At 39.8% G+C, this 20,167-nt stretch overlaps 1 protein-coding gene across 3 annotated transcripts in view; it reads left to right on the top strand.

Annotated features, from left to right (window-relative positions):
* trps1 (trichorhinophalangeal syndrome I) overlaps positions 1-20,167 on the top strand; it is a 135,846-nt gene that overhangs the window by 55,905 nt on the left and 59,774 nt on the right. For 2 of the 3 annotated variants that reach the window (XM_014992120.2, XM_014992119.2), the window contains exons 3-8: positions 10,864-11,535; positions 11,775-11,890; positions 14,170-14,761; positions 16,161-16,375; positions 16,827-17,037; positions 17,163-17,403. In XM_014992120.2, the coding sequence (XP_014847606.1) occupies positions 10,864-11,535; positions 11,775-11,890; positions 14,170-14,761; positions 16,161-16,375; positions 16,827-17,037; positions 17,163-17,403 (2,047 nt within the window). The remainder of the gene's footprint in view (positions 1-10,863; positions 11,536-11,774; positions 11,891-14,169; positions 14,762-16,160; positions 16,376-16,826; positions 17,038-17,162; positions 17,404-20,167) is intronic. The other variant, XM_014992122.2, reaches the window with a different exon arrangement.

Raw genomic sequence — 20,167 nt, 5'->3', positions numbered from 1 at the left:
CCTGTTTTCCTCCCCCCGAGAGTACCTGAACGGTCTGAATGCAGATTTCTCACACAAAGACTCCTTATTCTATTATACAATACCGTGTGTGCTTGTGTCCTTCTTGCGGCTTTTACCCAGTGCTCACTTTTTCTCCAGAAAGGACAGATAGCCCTCCTAGAGCGTATCAGACACTCACGGGACAGTGCTTACCAGACCCTGGGTGGTGCAGTAATCTGTAGTCATTATTGAAGGTCAGACTGCTCTCATATACTTTTAATAATGTTTTTGTGGTGAGGGACCAGCCCATCCACCCTCCTATCTTTTGGATGAATAAGGAAACATTTGGGGCCATTTCCAGGGGCGGCTTGGAAAAGTTAACTGAGACATGACCAGAACAGGACCAGTCACGATCTGCGGCTGGTAGATCAAAGCTAAACACGACTTGTGCATGCATGGAAATTAGTGAATGGCATTCATATATGTTAATATTGCATAAAATGTAGTAATTTTTAGAGATGTCTTGATCCCCACCAAACCTCACTCTGGTGCCATCATTCATATATATTGTGTTGTATTTGTAAATATTAAAGGAAATGAATAGCTGATTTGATACAAGATGCTAATTAGCCTGCATTGATGGAAGAAAGTACCAAATTTTCTTCCAGACAGTTTGTGAGGAACTGCTGTTTTTTTTTTGTTCATTAAAAGCATAGTGAAAAACAAGTGATATTTTTTTTGTGTAATTTCTTTTAATTGGAACGTGATTGTACAAAAACAAACATTTCAGTTACTTTTTCTGTTCTTCTTTTCCTAAATTTATTTGATTAAAAATTTTAAGCACTTCATGTTTTTTTCTTATTTCTCTAAACCATATAAAGCAAGAAGTTTGTTTTCGAGCTTAACAAAAATGTTTTGTTGCAATTTCTTTGACTGTATTTGTAGAAAAGTCTCTATTTTGGTATTCCATTATTTTTAAGATTACCTAAGAGAAATACAAAAAATCTTCCTTCAAATTCAAGTTCTACCTCAAGTCAGAAACATAATTTTTCATGCTGTCAATACTAACATTTAAAGAATAAAATCCTGTTCATCCAAAGTCTTTGTCAGACTTTTACTAGCATTTATAGTCCGAATCGGCTTTAAAGATTGTAATCAGTGGATTTCTAATATTTATTTAGTCATATGTTTTGTCCTCTTTGAAGGACATTAACGTTCACTCGCTTGTCTGAGATGGAAAAGCTGGGACCACACCTGCTGATCTGTGTTTTGTGGTCATGTCATTCTGCCTCCTAAGCCTAACTACCTGTAATTACATCAATGGGCCACACACTGGTCATATTACGTCCAACACCTGTGAGATGTATTGAACATTGAATCCTTCTCAAAGGTGTGGAAGATATACTAACTATGAAAAAAACGGGGGGTTTGTTAATGGGAAGATATAAAACTGGAAAAACTTCATGTAGCTTTAGATTGTTTTACTTCTATCTTGTGTAAGAATTTGCAAGCATTCTGCGACACTTTATGTTCATTTTTTAAAAGAAAAAAATGCACTGAACCTGTAATTTGAGCTTCAGAAAATGTTTATGTAAACTGTGCATATGAAATGAACATTCAGCTTCTAAGGTTAAGTTTACCTTGAAGTAAAGTGGAACAGGTGAAAGAGTGAATTCAGTCAATCTTTTTACAATACTCTTATTTTCTTTAATAAGTAGATTTCTGTGATATTTCTCAATTAGCCGGATTTGACAAAGGAATTGTTAATAATTTGACCTTTATCGATTGATCAGACGTTAACGGGTTGGTCTCTTTTTTTCATATTAACACATCATTTAGGCGTACATGTAAACCACCGGAAATAGCTAGCGCACATGCAAAACTGCTCTCAAAGTTTTGTAGCAACTGGAAAATGTTTCCTTCACATCAATATGTGTTTCTTTGTCCAAATAACAATGCGTCGTATGGACTTAAGAGTTCTGCCCTGTGATGGACTGGCAGTCTGTCTGGGCTCATCCCACCTCTGGCCCAATTACTCCTGGAGATGGGTATCCCCCGCTGACACAAACAGGTGCAGTCAGTGGATGGACTTCAGAATTCCTGTCATTTGATGGGATAGTGGATGGGAAAAAAAAAACTAAGCTCTTTGTGTTATTATAGAATGAGTGAATAGACAAAGCGTTCCTGATTTATTTCATTCCTACATCCTCAAAAGCTACTTTAATTTCACCAGCGTTCACGCATTCATAATTATGCTATTTTTTTAGCCTACTGCAGCACCGTTTGACGTATGATTCGACTTTTTAATGCCGCAGTTCAACAGCTGGTGATACTATTTTTTATTTGTATTTTCAAAACAAAGTTTGTGCAGCTTTTCCATCAAGAAGTCAACATGACTCTTGTGTTCCTTTTGTTCCTCAGTGATTAACTGTACAGATGTTGATAACAACAGACTGTCTTATTGCGCAATCTGTCGGACTCCTCGGAACAGCTGATCATGTGTCAAATTAATTATAAGAACGCACCTGCAGGATATTTCACACATGACACCGGCACGTTCTGTAGCCGTCAGATTAATGGGACGATGTGGAAATGTCTTGACACAGACAAGCAATGCAGACACAGATGGAATCGCATGTTGGGAAAGTCTGGACGCGAGTGGAGCACAGAAACTGGGACTGGGGGAGAAGACAGCCGTGAGGGCGGGAAGAGGATGAAAGATTAATTGAGAGAGTGCTAGAAGAAAGATGGACAGATAGAGAGAGCTGGGGAAGTGAGGTGTGTTCTTAGCCTGTGTGTGTGTGTGCCTGTGTCTGACTGAGAGCCATTTAGAGGGTGAGGAAGAAGAGGGAGGGAGGCTCATAATGAGAGAAAGGCGTTGAAATATGAACGTCTGATTAAGTTTGACATTTAAGATGCCATATTTTGCATGCTGTTAGCCCATAACAAATGAGTCCTACACTTTTGAAGAGTGTGCCTGCATGGAACATGACTCACCATAATTGTATGTGTGCAATTTGCGTGATGCATGGCGGGAATGAATTGGGCCTCTGGTACAGTGAGTGTAAGTCGGGATTCTGGCATTGATTAGGGGCCCCGCTAGTCAACTGAAAGCTTCAAGACCTGAGATGGCAGGTGGACTTTTTCTTCCTTCTGTTTCTCCCTAAAAGCTCATTCTGTAGTCCCAATAAGAGCCGTGCCTCTGTAATACCATTTCCAAGCTTTAACTAGTTTCATCAAAAAAAAAAAAACTTCTCTCTCAGCCAACTTTTCCCTGTATTTCTGAGAAAGGCCAGAGACCCACGTCACGCGCTAAGCACAACTAATCAGCATGTAGTTGAGGTGGTTTGCTATTATTATCCGAGTGCTCTGAATAGGTGCAGTTTCACAGACTAATCTGTTTTGTCTGTGTGGGTCATGTGAACTCTTTAGCTAATATTTTCTGCAGCTGCTTTCATTTTCTGAAAGCCGACGTAAAGCTACAAGCTCTTTCACTTAGGACCCTCGGGAGAAATTTTGTGACCGTCGCATGCAAACGAGCAACCGCTTGGTGCTTCTTTGTTCGGTTAGCTTGCAAGAGAGGATGAATTTGCGCATCTTGGGTTCTAATGATAGATAGGATGTTTATCAAGAAAAAAATGTAAAATACAGATTTTTTTTTTTTATCTTAATATTGTACTTTTCTGCCAAAAGTAACAAAAAACAGTCAATTTCTTGGTTCTAATATTTAAATCTAAATAAATTTATTACAATGAAAATCGCCTATTACTTTTGTTCAAAGCCATCCGTGTTACGGAGCAGCAGACAGGCTGTCTGCTGCTCCGATATGACCTGAGCGGCCTTTGTCAATATGCGACTCTTTTTACTGTCTTTACTCTTTAATTACACTATCAAGTCTTTTTTCTTATTTTCTGGACTTGTTTTGCATATTTTTCACTTTATATCTGTGACACAGAATCCACCTCCTTCCTGAATGAGAACTGGACCGTCAAACGGTGTTTATTCTTCCATATAATCAGTTATCAACTTGACTTTACTTTTTAACCAAGAATTGGAAAAAAAAAAAAAAAAAGTCAGACAAAAGTACAAAATCCAAACATATTTTCAGAATTTATTGTTATTATCATGGATAATTAGCAATAATTCTTCTTTTTTTCCAATGCTTGTGAAGAATGCTATATAATTCATTCACACTGGCAAACCTGTTATTTAATATATTCTTACATTATCCTAATGCTTGCATTTGATACACGCTTTACTATCATTCTTCTTCCCTCAGAACTTTACATTAAAATCAGTCTGAAAAACCTCTACATTTAATGAATGGTTGAATCTCTCCAGGAAAAAAACAAAAAACAAATCACAATTACAGCTTGTCCTCTCTTCAAGTGTCCTCACACAATCGCTTGCTGTCAGAGGCTTTCTTTGTCCATGTCATTATTTAGATGTCAGAACTGGAGGTGTAAAAATATAACTGTGCTACTTTAGACAACCTATAACCGCCATCTGCATCACACAGTTCAGAAGTACAGACTGTGAAATTGCAGGCTGTTTCTGGAAACTTGACCAGATACACTGGTCTCATCTCTGTTGGACAAATTAAGCCCAAAACGTTTCACAAATAAATAGTTGATTTGTTTATTTTCTATTGTTTCAGAGTAACTTTGAAGTATGATGAGTTGTGGTTTAAGACATGTTCTTATTAGTCATAATAAACACTTCAAATTAGAGGAGGTTTGATTTTTTTTTTTGTTGTTCTCATATAATCTTGTCCTACATTTTCTCTCTTACTCTCGATGAAGGCAGACACTTTTTTCCTCTGCTAACTCCCTGCCCTTGCCTGCCCTGCTTGCTCTGTTTTTGTCCTGTCTTTTTCTATATTTTTGGAGCCTTTCTTTGCACATCATCCAAATCTACAAATTATGGATCTGGTCAACCGATCTCGATCTCTCAATGCAATTGATCACATTTTCAAGGAGAAGTCTGGGCCCAGGAGAGCCCTTTTGTTCTGCGGGGACACACCCGGCGGGATTCACCCTGGATTTATTCATACAGGATTTCTGCTGTTTGGATCTTATGGATTCCTGGCTTATCAACAAATTTGTGACAGACTTGGCCGAACTAGGGAACACTCGGACTGTTGGTGTGGACAGAGACGAGGACTCTAAAACTCACTAACAGGATGGAATCGATCTTGGAGAAGTTGCTAGTTTCAGTTCAGTGGAACGACCAAACTAATTTGGATGATTGGGAACTGAGATGTATCGGAGAGACTTTAGGGAAGATTGAAAGTTATAATCTTCGACCTAAGACATTCTGTTTCTGAATTGTCTTTCCCCGTGTGACCTTGGAAGGGCTGCATATTTCTAATCTCCTTGAAGATATGTAAACACAACGCTCTTCCCTCCTCACCCCCTCCTGTATCCATGGAGTTGCGAAGCTGAGCGCTCCCAAGGACATCATTCCTAGATAAACAACACCTGTATCGGACTTCTGCCGGGAGGCTCAGTAACGTGGTTTCATGGCCCTTTGACGTCACCGCCTTCACTCATGTCTTTGTTTTTCCCCATTGTTTTGTCTGAATGTTGCCATTTGCCCTAATGTATCCTTTCCTCTTTTTTGTTTTAGTTTGTTAGAAACGGTGGAGTACTCCCTATTTAACCCAGAAAAGGATTATTTTAGCTTATTAGTAATATCAGAAATTGTGGAGTACTCACTATTTAGATCATTATAATACAGCCCAGAAATGGAATCAGAATTAGAATAACTACGAACTTGGAATCCAGAAATACTTAAGAGGAACAGTCACTGCTTTGTTTATATTACTTTTAACCCAGAAAAGGATTTAGAACAAACTTATAATTGTGGAGTACTCACTTTTACTCAGAAAAGGAATTAGACCAATCACTCTTTATCTTATTTTATCAGAAACTGTAGAGTACTCATTATTTAGAAATGGAATTAGATACTTAGCAATCCTGAACAGGAGCACTTAGTTTACATACTTTAGAACAACATTAGATTAGTTTTCTTTCCTCTTTTTTTCTTTCCTTTGGTTTATTTTGTTTGCATTTCCTTTTAACTTATGTAAAGCACTTTAAATTTCCTTGTTGCTGAAAATGTGCTATAAAAATAAATTACCTTATCTTACCTTCTACCCTCCTTCTTCTACTCCCTTCTTTGGCACCCATTTCAAACTATCATTTACCAAAAAACAAAGGGACAATTTCTTTTTTATATATTTGGCTTTTCTTGTTTGGAACCTCCAGACCTTTTAACTTCATCATCCTTCCAGAAATAGCGTTAAGATTTTATTGGAATTACGTTTTCATTCTCTATTCTTTGCACCAATAACTTTTATTCTCCGTCGATCTTCTTTCAAAACAGATAACAAATGGACAAGAAAGGGAGAGAAAAAGATGACGCCACAGTGAGAGTAGTAAAAAGAGGGAGATATAAACCCCCCACTACAAAGAATGACACAAATCAAGAAACATTAGGAAAAACCAGACCATGCCTTAAGCATTATTTCTTCATATGTTGCTAATTAATCCTTTGTTTATGAAAGAAAGAGATGCTAACAGCAGCGGTCCCACGGGGAGGGGAATATCTGGAGGCAGAGGGAGTGCGTGGATGTGCTGAGAGTCGCCATCAGACCCATCCATTACCGCAACTCAATAATACGCATTTAGAGAATTAGCTTGGAGTCATTGGGTGAAGTGGTAGAGATGTGCAGGTAATCTGTTTTTCTTCATTAGTGACATTTAACGTAGTTCGAAAGAGAAAAACCTTCTTTGATGACTTCAAGGCTACATGAATGTTAATGGTGAGCTGGGTTCACTAATGATTCTGCGTATACTGTGCAGTTGGATTGGAGTTATGTGTTTTTAAAGCTATACAAAGCAAACAAGCCTTTAAAATTGGTGACAAATTGCAGGAATAATGGTAATTTTTGATTTTACTTGTTCTGTGTTTTGGGAAACTGAAAATATGCTTTTCAAACATGCTTAATACCAATTAAAAGTGTCTTTATGCGTCGTATGTCAGCTTGGTTTTGCAGGGTTACCTAAGGACAAATTGCTCATTTTATTCATGTTTAGACTTAAAGACCCCAGGCTGGGATTAGAACCCAGGACTTTCTCTCTGTAAGAAAACAGTGCTACCAACTGAAATAACCACTCCATAGAGCTACAATAAATGGATTGCTATATAGCTCTAATATTCCTCTGTGTATTTGTGAAGACAATTTACAAAGAAAGAAACTCTGTATCAGAACTTGAAAAGATGAGCTGCTACCTGCCTCGACCTAGTAGACCTAAGAAATGCAAATGCAGAATGGCAGCTACAACAAGTGCCAACTCTGGGCAGGTTAAGTCGGTAAGTGCAGAACAGCAACATACAACATTGGATACAATATAGACTCTAAAAAGTAAAGAAAATGCTAAGTTACAGATAAAGCAAGTTTGCCAATTAAGGAAGATATTTGTACAAAGCTAATCAGTGCATCATGGAATGCCTCTGATATAACCTGTGATGGCCTTATATACCATACGTATTAACATTTAAATCCACCAGTGAGGTTTTCCCCAGATGGCCATGTCGGCCATATTTCACCGATCCTCGCTCCACCGCTTGTTGCTGGGTCCTTTAGCAGCTGTCCTGAGACGATTATTGGCAATTTCAGATAAAAGCCTCACTTGTGTTGGAACTAATTGCTGCTGATGGAAATGATTAACTGTCACATTTGTCTTCGTTGTGGTATCGGGGCTATTGTGGTGTGTGAGGGCTAATTGTAGCTAGTAGCAGGAGTTGTTATGCGGCATTTTGTAGTGGGTTATACCTAATTGTAGCTGATAGTAATCGTTCCAGTCTGTGAATACAGCCCGCAGCACAGAGAGGTCGAGCTTCGACGTACAGATGCTCAGACTCTGTGTGAACTTTCTGGCCTTTTATAGGAAAAAAAAAAAGAAAAAAAAAGGCCAGACTGCAGTTTCAAACAAGTGTTGGATAATGGCAATATTTTCCATCGCTTCCTGCTGTATTGATTTTACTTTCTCCTAAAAATCAGTCATAAGTGTAATTATTGTCATCATTAGTGCTTTTATGAACTTTCTAAAACATCTCGGCGCACACATAGGGCAGATGGAAACACACTTAGGTCAGTCAGAGCCTTTTAGGTCGGGATTTCAGCTTCATTGCTTCACCACAACGATCTGTAGTTTTCCACTGTGTATGTGTGTGTAAGTGAATGATGAATTCTGACTGGGTGTGGTGAACATCAGATGAGATTTTCCTTCGCTCCCTGCACTCTCTGCCTGTGTCACCCACACACACACACACACACACACACACACACACACAAGAAGTGAGTGCCAGGGCTGGTCTAGGCGTGGGCCCTCGCAGACATAAATTGCTTTTATTTTAATAGTTGTGCAGAGGGGGCAAAGACTGGAGGCTGAAATTGTAAAATGCTACAAAGGCCGCAAAGAGAAAATGGAATTCAGCAGTCCATTTTTTTCCCCATTTTTCCTCTTGAGCCCCCTTGGTTGCATTACAAGGGTTTTAAAATTATGTCCTAAGATTGTATGTGTGTTTGCATACTTTTGTTTTCAATCATCCCAAATGGAGCTTTCGACTACATTCCCCCGAACATCTTTGGTCTAGAAGTGTTTATCCTTAATGTGTAAAACAGAGAAAGTTAGCAGGTAGCGGTCTTTAAATAACAAGCATTTTCAGCCTTGGATTGATCACAGGAGTCGTTCTCATTGTACACGCTATCTCTCCTCCAGATGGATCATCAAATATGCATTATTCCCTCTCTCTTTCCTCTCCTCTGTCATACTGCATTGATCTAAAAGTGATCAGTTTTGGCGTCTATCGGGCGTCTCGGCATGTTTGCGATCAAACAAACACATACAAACATGGGTCAACGGGTTTGCTGTGTTTATGAGCCAATATGAAGAGGATAACCACAAATAAACACACTTGCACACAAAAAACCCCCAAAACACGCAATATCTCTCTGTCACGACTGTTGTGAACAGTGCAACCACAATTGTTCTCTTTTCAAACAAAAGAAAGATTATGGTTTAACATAAAACACATGTCTGGTTATTTGGTGGCTTTTGTAAAGTGATTATAAGAGGGAAAAAGGAACGAATGGTAGAGGAGAGGAGGGAAAAAACAGGGTGGGTAAGAACTGAAAGAAAAATATTATTGATGAAATTACTTCAATTATATTAACAATTATTCTTGCGTGTGGAAGAAAGGAATATGAAGGATCAAAACGCCATGGAAACAAAAGGAAACGGACCCAAAAAGTGTTTCGGAGCAGAATTTTAATCCGATAATATGACTTGCAAATGTTTTCACGCCCCTTGTTCGTTTTTGGTTGTTTGACCGGTGTACGTCTGGCCACTAAATGGTTGACTTTAAGGCCTTTTAGGCTCAAAATAGTTGATTGGGTGGAGACTGCAAATGAACAGCTGTTTCAAAGTCTTTCCACTGTTTCTCATTTGGTTTTGGGTCAGGACATTTCCAACACCCAAATATGCCTTCATTTAACTTATTCCGTTGAAGCTCTGGCCACATATCTAGGGTTGCTCTGCTGGAAGGTAAATCTCCATCACAGCAACCAATTTGTTGCAGGTTGTCGTAGATTTTCTTTCAGGATTATCCTATATTTCACTTCATTCATCGTCCCATGAACACTGACCAGCTTCTCTGCAACTGTCACCAAAAAATCACCATAAGTTTCAATGTAACGACTGTGTATTCAGGTTGATGTGCAAGGTTAGTTTCCACCATTTTTGTTTCTTTTGTCCTTTAACGTGCTTACTGCATCTCATGCATGGCTTGAGGAAAACTGTGAACATGAGTTATAGCTGCTTTTTTTTTTTTTTTTAGCAATAGCTTTCCCTCTCTTACTTTTTCACGAAGACCCAAATTTTATAATCCTTAAAGAGAAGTTGTCCGTTAGAGAGATATTTCCACCCGAGCTGGGACTCTCTTCAGCTCCTCCAGAGTTTGCATGAACTCGCTGGCTGATTTGATTGGTAATGTGCTCCCTGCCCAGCCTAGTAGATGGGATTTAGATTTATAACCCTGCTTTAAATTTCTCGACAACTTTATCCCTGACCTTTCTGCTGTAATCCTTGCTCTTCGCGATGCTGTTGGCTCCCTCGTGCTCTTCAAAAAAAAAAAAAAAAGCCTTTAAGGCTTACACAAAGCAGCTTCATTTTCAATGGAATTTAAATTACACACAGGTGGCCTCTACTTACTAGCTAAATTACTTCTTTAATGCATTTTATTTAGAAACATCAAAGTAGAGGGGTTAAATACAAATGCAGGTTTTTAGAGACCAAAACCGAGACAAAAGGACAGGATGGCGTTGCAGCTTTAAAGTGAATGAAAGACGGGCAGAAACAGAGGAGAAGCAGAGAACTTTGGAGTGTCGAAGAGGATGAGTTGCCATCCGCAGGCTCAATCATCCATCTCTGTGATACCGGATGTTTGGTTTGATGTGGTCACGCAGTGGCCATAGGCCCGCCGATGGTGTCTCCCTCCCATGTCTCGCTTCATCTCACCCTCCTCGCTCTCGCTGTCTCGGGCTCTCTGATATGGTTTTTGTTCTCATGTGGTCGCATGCTGAAGATTTTCATGGATGGTTTCGATTCCATCATGATAAAAGAAATGTACTTCACATATAGAGTTAGAAAAAAAAAAAACTACTCGCCAGAAACAAAAACAAAATTTTTACCTGCACATTGAGTCAGGTTTTTGAAGAGTATTGGGTTAACTGAGTCCAAGCAATTTAAGACGCATAATTAAAACATTTTTGTTTCTCTCTTTCTTTCTTTCTTTTTTTTTTTTTTTCATCTTTAGAGATGGTGAGGAAGAAGAATCCCCCTATCCGGAGTGTGGGAGGTGAGGAGGAAGAGGAAGAAGAGGGGAAGAAGCCAACAGGAGAGGAAGAAGATGAAGGAGACGAGGAGGAGAGAGTGGCAGCGGAAGCAGATCGGATAAACCGACCCTCCGAACCGGAGTCCTCTGAACGGATCCGAGGGAACGAGGAGCAAGACGAGGAGGATGAAGCAGAGAGTGAGTGCACCTCCTCCGTCGGTGAGCTCTACATTAATGAGGAGCGAGGGGGGAGGACCGCAGGCGGAGGGGCGAGGGCAAAACAAGTATTAGCGGCACAGTGTGAGAGACCCGACAGCCAGTCGGAAGCCGAGGACGGGGAGAGGGGAGCAGAAGGAGGGGAGACTGACCACCTCACTCCTCCTCTCCCTTCAGCACCTCGGGTCCTTTCCAGGCAGGAAGGGAGGGAGGAGTCAACCAGTGACACCCCGGCACTCTCGTCCAGCCCTTCTCCCAAACTTCAGGACTTCAAGTGCAATGTGTGTGGTTATGGCTACTATGGCAACGACCCTGCTGACCTGGTGAAGCACTTTAGGAAGTATCACCTGGGTCTGCACAACCGCACACGACAGGATGCTGCTCTTGACACCCAGATCCTGGCCCTCCACAACATGGTGCCCCAGCATACAAACTTAGGTAATTCCTGCTTCAGTGAAAGTTATAGTTTTGCTTTAAATAACCCTAGTATAAGGCTTTCTTAATTTCAACTCGGTACTCTTTTGAAAGACAAACTGGTCCGACTCATAGGCAGTTTAACATCATTTCAGATCAATGCAACTGATTAATTTACTATTTAAACATGTTCTGCTTGAATCACCTTGAATTGTCTTTATGTGTCTTTATTTTTCCAACTCATTTTGCTGTTCCGATGTCAGATTTACAAACAGGACAGGGAGCGAGAAGTCAAACCAAAGAGCTGGGGAAGACGAGAGCCGATGGACAGAATCAGCAGCAGAGGACAGTTATGATGAACGGAGCGTACGACATACAGGTGTGTGTCGCTCAGAAGTTACAGGAAAAACTTTTTTTTTTAACAAAGTCATGGATATTCTGTAAGTGGTACTGTTGAAGTATAACGCCATTCGTTTTTTCAACATTTCTTGTACAGTAGGCGAGTCAAAGACGAGATATTTTCCATCTAGCTCTAATATGACAATGGTATCTGCTCAGACTTGCTTTGAAAAGAAAATATACATCAATGTAGTTTTGAGGAAGAAGAAAATCCGCGTACAAGGTGAAAGTAAGCTTCCCTGGGAATTCTAGTTGAGTGTAATTTTAGTGTGCAAGCCTGGATCTCAATCCTCTGGAGGTTAGAAAAGTTGATTTTGTTGTGTTCAGCTCCGCTTTAAATCAAGAGGGTCCTAATCAGCGAAATCAACAGCTGCAGACTTGGTCCGAAAAAGAAAAACAAAAAGAATGCAACGCCCTCCACTCAACATTGATTTGCTCTGGCTGCTAATGATAAACATTAAAGTGTCAGGAAGGAGGAAAGAAAAAAAACTTTACATCAGGTATGTAGTGCCTCCTATAGAGGCTCAATCTGTGTTATTTAGCTATTTTTTTTGTTTTCACTTACACCATATCATCTTAATTTGCACACAGATATTTTATCATATGTCTAGTAAAGCTTTTTGCCTTGTTCCGCCAGCCTATCGGATATGTAGAATCATTGGTAATTATTTATGTAATTGCCATTTTTGCGTGTTGGGACGATTACGAGTCAAGGATTAGAACTGTGAATCTGCGCGAACAGAAACCACAAGGTTTTGTACTAAAAAGTTCAAGTGAGGCGATTTTATAAATGTAGTTGAGAGGAAAACTCGGTCAGTTTCATTTCATTTATTCCAACTGCCAGTAATTTTGCTCAGTTGTATAATGGACTCAAAAAAAGGCACAGCAGTCCGCATGCAGACCTGCGAGTCCGAAATAGAAAATCCAGCAGGTTATATCATCATTATGAAGAAAAAGCGAAAGTATTAGGGAATGAAAGGGGTCTCTATTCTCTCTGCCTCTCACTTAATTTTTTTGCGTTCAGCCCACGTTCGGAAAATTCCATCTTGTCATTTACTAAGACCAGGATCTCTGTCAACCGATGAAAAATAATTATACCAAAAAATAAAAAGCAATAATCGAGGAAAGGAATAGTGCAAAGGAGAAATGAATAAGAAATGGAGATGGGAGAGGAAAGGAGAGAAGGTAGCGAAAGAGACAGACGGTGAAGCTGTACTTCTAATCGACTGTGAGGGAGTCTAATGAAACAGCTGTCAGACATATTTAACCCTCTTTTTTTCCTCCATTCTCCATTATTTTATACGTCTTCGTCTCTCCTTCATATCTCTGTTTTCACTTTTTTCCCCCTTGCTCGCTCTTTCTGAGTATTAAATCGGTTTTTCTAAGTGCTCAATTTGCTTTTAATCCATCTTTCACCTCCTTCTTTCTCGCCACCCCTGTTTCTAGACTCGTACTCGTTTTCCTCGACACGTCCTATTTGCCCTTTGCCTTGTTTGATTCTAACCCTTCTGGTGTTTTCTTTAGGCACAAAGACATGAAGCCACAAAAACAATATTTTACGCAGATGGCACTATAAAATATAATAGGCATCCAAACTTTAATATGAGCATTTAGCACAAATCCAGGGATTACCGTATTTTACGCTCGTTCCAGTCACGGCCAATTCCTGTTCCTCTGAAATAACATTCATTATATATAAAACAATTTACAAACGTTTGGGAAAAAATGTATAAAAAGCAGCTAAGACTCAGTAACATTATGTTTTTATCGGCTCCCTATTATGTTTTTAGTTTTTAGAAGTGCAATATTTCCCAGAACAGTCATGCTAATTTGAATTAAAGCAGTGTGCAAGGTAATGTCACTAACCCATCTGATTTACTATCAGGTCATTAGTTTTATTCTAAATGTATGTGGAGCAAATCACAGGTTAATATTAGATCTTAAAGTTGCTAATTACATTTGTCCCCTGGCTTTAAATGATGGGTTTCAAAAGTAAGTTGTGCTTGAATGTGTCTCCTGTATGTGGCTCAGCCAACAGGATGAAGGTCAGCCTCAGCGTCTGTGCAGTTTAGCAGTAAACCAGACAGTAGGCAGATAGTTGGCATTTTATTGTATTTTATTGGGATACTTTATGTGATTCTAAGTACATACATTTTTTAAAATGTGCATTTGCATTAAAGTCCAACTCCAAAAGCTTAATTACTACTTTAACTTTTTAAAAAAAAATTTTTTAATCTTCTCTTTTCTCCTCCTCACCAGGTGACGTTGGGCGGCACCTTAATCGGGATTGGCCGCAAGACGTCCGACTGCCAAGGGAACACTAAGTACTTCCGCTGCAAGTTTTGCAACTTCACGTACATGGGCAGCAATTCCTCGGAACTTGAACAACACTTTTTGTCCTCGCATCCTAACAAAGTAAAATCTCCCCCGACCACGCCCCTGCTGGCCACCAATAGCCTGGCGACGCACGACAGCCAGCTAAAAGGGAGGAGCGTGATGCTGGACGCCGGCGAGCGGGTGGCGGTGCGAGCCGAAGACGACTCCGTGGTCGGGTACTTCATCCCGGTCAGAGCGGGTTCTGACTCGTCGGGCTGGACGGGGGAGGCTGGTCGAGGGCCCATACAGGCGTGTTATTGGTGTAAACTCTGCAGCTGGAGTTGCGAGTGGTCAGAAGGTTCAGCTAAGCTTCTAGAGCACTATGAACAAAGGCATAAGGCTCCTGCTGGTGTCGCTATGAGCCCCAACAGCTCTGGGCTTGACAGAGAGAGGGAGAGGGGAGGAAGAAAAGATAGAGGAGAGCAAGATCACATGGGATCCAAAAGCTGCAAAGATCACTTCACCACCAGCCAAGGTAATGAAAGAAGTGTGAAGTAAGTGGGGTGGAACTTGGGTGCAAATATTATGCAACTATTGCAACATTGCTTCTTTATGTTTACTCTAATTTTAAGCAGAGCTGTGATATTACTTTGGACAATTATCCACCTTGAAAAACGATTCTGACTTCTTGAACTTTTTAATATTTTTTCACGCTACAGCCTTAAACTTCTATGTATCTTATTGAGATTGTCTGTGATAAACCAACACAAAGTAGTGCACAAAGTGGAACATCTGTTAGAGAACATTAGCAAACAAACAACATAATAAAGATAGTTCATAGATAAAGATGTGGGGGGGGGGGGGAAGACTTTAAGGCAGGGTTAGGTTGTAAAACAATACCCCAAGCTGTGAACAACTCGCAGAGCTCTGTTTAATCCATCCTCTAAAAATGAAAAGAGTATGACACAACTGTGAACCCATGACATTGCCGTCTAGCTAAATTGATAGGCCGGTCAAGGAAAGCATTAATCAGAGAAGCAGCCAACAGGCCGATGATAACTCAGAGAGACAGAATGAGAGGCACAAGGAGCTCCACTTGTGATTTTCCACAAGCGATGTCGGGGACACAGCAAGCCGTTTGGAAGGGAACAAAGCTGAACTTTTAATTGAACTCTTGGCATACGTTCAAAATGCTGTCTGCGGCAGAAAAACTACGTTTGACATCGTTGGAAATATTTTCTCTGTAGTGAAATGTGGGGATCATTCTTTCAGGACGCCTCTTTTTTTTCCAGCAGTGACAAAGAAGCTGGTCAGATTATGGGAAAGGGAATGCAGGTAAATACAGGAGAGATCTATACATATAAAAACTTGTTAGAGGCTCCAAAAGGAGACTGCAGCCGAGGTTCACCTTCCATCAGGACATCAAGCGTAAAGCTAGAGCTACAGTCAGATGGTTTACATAAAAGCACATAGAATGGCCCAGTCAAAATCCAGACCTAAATCTAATTAAGAATTTGTAGCAAGACTTGAAAATTGATTTCTACAGACACTTTCCGTCCAAGCAGTGACCAAGTTGAAACTTTAATGCAAAAACATAAGATAAAAATGTTCATCTTTACATTTACAAAGCCGTTGGAAACATACTTGCTGCTGGATTTGCAATGTTAGGTGATTCTATAAAGTTTTGGCTCAGAGTAGACTGATAAATGTACAGATGTTTGTAAAAACTTTTTAAAAACCACGTATTGTTTTCCCTCCTCATGACAATAATGCACGACTTTGTGTTTGTCTGCCATGCAAAATAGTCGCGGTCTGTGATTCTCTAGAGGAAAATGTCGGAAAAGTTCATTTAAGTGTGAATATTTTTGGAGGGCACTGTGCATCTGAGCCCCTTGCGAAAGGTTTTACAGAAGGTTTCTGTGTTCTGCTCCCAGGAGACCCAAAAAGTGGCGATTCGGAAGCCGTCGTGACCAGCTACAACTGTCAGTTGTGCGATTTCCGTTACTCGATGGCCCACAGTGCGGACGTGATCATCGTCGCTCCGTTGCTGCTGCACTACCAGCACAACCACTCCATCCACCGCTGTTGCATTCAACACTGCATGTATTGTCCTCAGGGGCTCTGCCAGCCCCAGAAACACCTGGGAGAGGTGAGCTGCATGAAAAGCTGAAACATTTGATGTTTGCTCTGTAATTACTGGGGGGAGGAAAAAAAAAAAAAAAATATATATATATATATATATATAATGCGTTTTTCTGCATGCGCATGAAAATGAATTGGAATCCATGAACAAGTGTAAAGTTAATTGTTCTGATTTCCTGCTTAGTTAAAATTCCCTAGCTTCTCTGAGTCTGCCCACGCACACTGCCTGCCCTCCTTTGTGCCAGCTGCCAAACAGTGCTGCTGCAGCTGCTAAAAATACAAAAATGGATAGTTAATATTTTAGGCTTTTATTAATAATGCACACTAATTTTACTGCTGCCGACTTCCACTTTTTTTTTTTTTTTTGATGTGCTTCAAAATCATCCACCCAATTCTGACAAATAACCGTAGCATGCAAACATGGAAACAACTGTTTGACAAAGTATTTCTCTCGATAGGTATCCCACCCGTTTGCTTGCCGGAAGCCAACCTGTTCTAAATGCTGTTCAAAGTTTCCTCAGCCTGCCAAGCAGCAGGACGCCATTGGTTCAAAACCCACTGCTGCCACCTCACCCAGCGTGACCCCTCCTAACCCGAGAGGCGACCCCAGTGTGATTTCTGGTTCCACCTTTCACCCCTCTAACCCGGCACATCCTGTTGTTGCACAAGGTATTTAAAGGCATAGGTGCAGCAAACCGTTTCCATTTGCTGATCATTTTCTTCATGTGAACATTTTAAACTTCCATCTTTCAGGTTTTTTATTTTTTTTGTCTTAATACTGCTCTTCTCTCCAGGTGTCACTCACTTGTGCGACCAGTGTGCGTTTGCCACTACGGACATCGATGTGTTGCTGCAACACTATGAGAGCTGTCACAGCATGATCAAACTAAAGGGGGCACCTCCACAAGTCAAGGCTGAAGAGGAGACTGAAGGAGACAAGGAGGGAGGCAGAGGAGGCGCAGGAGAGACCGAGCACACTTGTACGAAGTGTAGCTTTGTCACACAAGTGGAAGAAGAGCTTTTTAGACACTACAGGTGAGCAGGACATCTCACAATAACTAATTGATGATTGTTTTTGGACAATACGTAGTGAATAAGAAAATTCTCCATATGTTTCACTACGATGCCAATCATATTGGCTCATCTAAAGAGAAAATATCCCATACTGGTTTCTACACACCTAAGTATTGAAAGCAGCTGCTTAAAACATTTCATTCAAAAGTCAAGTACGCCACCAAGCATTTCCTGTGCTTGGATGGCCCTACCATTGTTTTTGGTCTCCAAGTGATCACCCAGGAAATGTGATTACCTGGGTGATCACATTTCAGCAGCAACCTTCTAAACAGTCAACAACCCAACTAATCAATTCCTTCAACCAACTAATTCACTAACCAACCAGCCAACCATCTGATCAATGTAACAAATTACTAGCCAGTCAGTTAACCACTAATTTCCAAACTTATAAACTACCTGACGATTCACTTAATGAACTTTTAGACCAAAAAGACAATTTATTACTCAACTAACCAGCTCACCGTTCCAACCACAAGCTAACAAGCCAACCAGCTCTCCCGCATTCAGTCAGCTCACCAACCAATTACCCACAAGCACAGCGAACCTTTGCCTTTTTGCGAATTTACCTGATTGCAGATTTTTTTTGTGAAATGTAATTGATCTTCAAATTAGTGTGCAGAGATTAGTTTCTGTGGTTGTGCTGTGATGATTTCTATTGTGTGTATCAGTGCATGTTGAGGTATAGTTGGTGTTGAAACTATTACAAAGACAGTTCTAAACGTTTGCAGATTTTACCTAATTGTGGTAAAATCTGCAAACCCTCGTGGATGCTGTTGGTCCACTGTATAACAAACCAGCTAACCATACAACAAACCGACAGAACAATCAAACAAACAAACAAAAAAAAAACTGTTAATCAATTATGGTTTGATGTTGTTTGCATGCTCCATTCTAAACACAGCGGTCCTTCAGTCACCCCTACAATTTTTTTTCTTTGACAGAACAAGCTGCTTGACATTCGAGGACAATTTACCTCTGAAATTCACTCTAGATGTGGGAAAAGCTGTGTGAAACCTGAAACACTTTTATCTTTACCTGATGCAAATTAGGTTTGTTCCTGATGGCAGTCTTCATTCTCTGAAGCTCACCAGTCATTTGTGCTCTGCAATTCTTGGCGAAAATGGAAGAAGAAATCAAAGCATGACGTTACAATACGTCTCTGAAGTAAAATTAGGTCTTCACACACAGATAACTTTAAATGAGATTACCTGACTTGGAGAAAAGTATTCAAGAATACAAAAGACAATAAAAAAAATTGTTTATATTGAGTATTAAATAATCCACGATTCTGTACTTCTATTTAGCATGTGACAAAGATTTTAGTGGGGTCCCAGAGAAATAATAAAACAGATTTATTTTCAAAAGAAATAGTGCTGTGGGGGTAGGGAAATAAAAAGAAAGGAGAGAAAGGTGAGAAATCAGTTATGAGATGTTTTTTTTACGGTCCAGTCGCATTTCAAACAAAAGGCTCGTATACTCTGATACTCGGCGCTGTGATGAAATAAAAGTGAGCTAAAGCCACAGTTTCATACCCCCCGTAAAATCAATCAGAGCTAAACGGATTCTAAAGTTTTAGAGAACAAATTCGGGATTTAATTCAGTGGTGTTTGAAACAAAGGGCTGTGGTGTAATGAGAGAAAAGGTTACCTGCTGAAAGAGTGATCACCCAGACATATGAATGAAAAAGTGCATTGTATAATCAGTGCTCTAGCTTCTAAGCTAATTCTTAGATTTTATGTACAAAAACACGGAAATGCCTCTCAAGTGGTGTTCCCTCCTCTTGGTAGAGCAGCCAGAAAAGCCATCTTAATTTTCTTTTTGAGATTGCATTTATTAATTGAACTTATTTTATCATCTTCATTAACTGGCTACAAGTAATCTATGGATTCCAAAACCGAACATAGACTTTTTAGTGTCTTAAAAAAAAAAAAAAAAAAATATATATATATATATATATATATATATATATATATATATATATATATATATATATATATATATTTAATTCATGTCACAATTTTAATCGAACAGGAAATTACCTCTCAATGAACATTTTGCTCCACTGCCCTAAGACTGTGACACAAGACGTTGTGATACAAGTTGTAATTTTTAGCAATGCATTAGAAAGCCTTAAAGTGCTACAAGCACAACATAAAACCTAATATTAGGAATAACATAATCTTGAAATAAAGTACAGTATAAGTCTTTAGTTGATATTTGATGATTTACGCTACATTCTCACATATTTTGTTTTAGTTCAGTTTCGACCAGACTGGCTGACACACCTAAATGGTTCTGGTGCAGTTGTTTGGTATCTCCACTTGCATCTCCAGGGTCCGGATGACGGCAGTCACACCGCTTCAAATGATCGGCACTAACAGAATAATCACACCAGAGTTACTTTTAATCAAACCAAACCTGTCGAGTGTGAAGACACTCTCTAAACCCATTGGGTTTTAGATGGCCTCTCCGAACTAGACAGTCTTTAACCCGCTGGAGAATCAGCTTATAGCTTATGAGAAGGAAAAGAAAATCTATTTACTCCTCATATTTGTGCTTTTTCTTTTCTTTTTTTGTTTAATTTCATTGATTTATTTCTTGCTGTGTGAGTGTCTTCTCTACATAGAGGTTGTTTTTCTGCTCTCATTGACATTTTTGGCATACTTACTGTATATCCTGCTGTTGTAAAATACTCACACTGCGGGGCATCAATAAGAAGCTGCTG

This window comes from Poecilia mexicana, unplaced genomic scaffold, assembly GCF_051168715.1.
Source record: "Poecilia mexicana isolate PSO_F unplaced genomic scaffold, ASM5116871v1 scaffold_11, whole genome shotgun sequence".
Lineage (NCBI taxonomy): Eukaryota > Metazoa > Chordata > Actinopteri > Cyprinodontiformes > Poeciliidae > Poecilia > Poecilia mexicana.
This window is presented reverse-complemented; position numbering and strand designations above follow the sequence as displayed.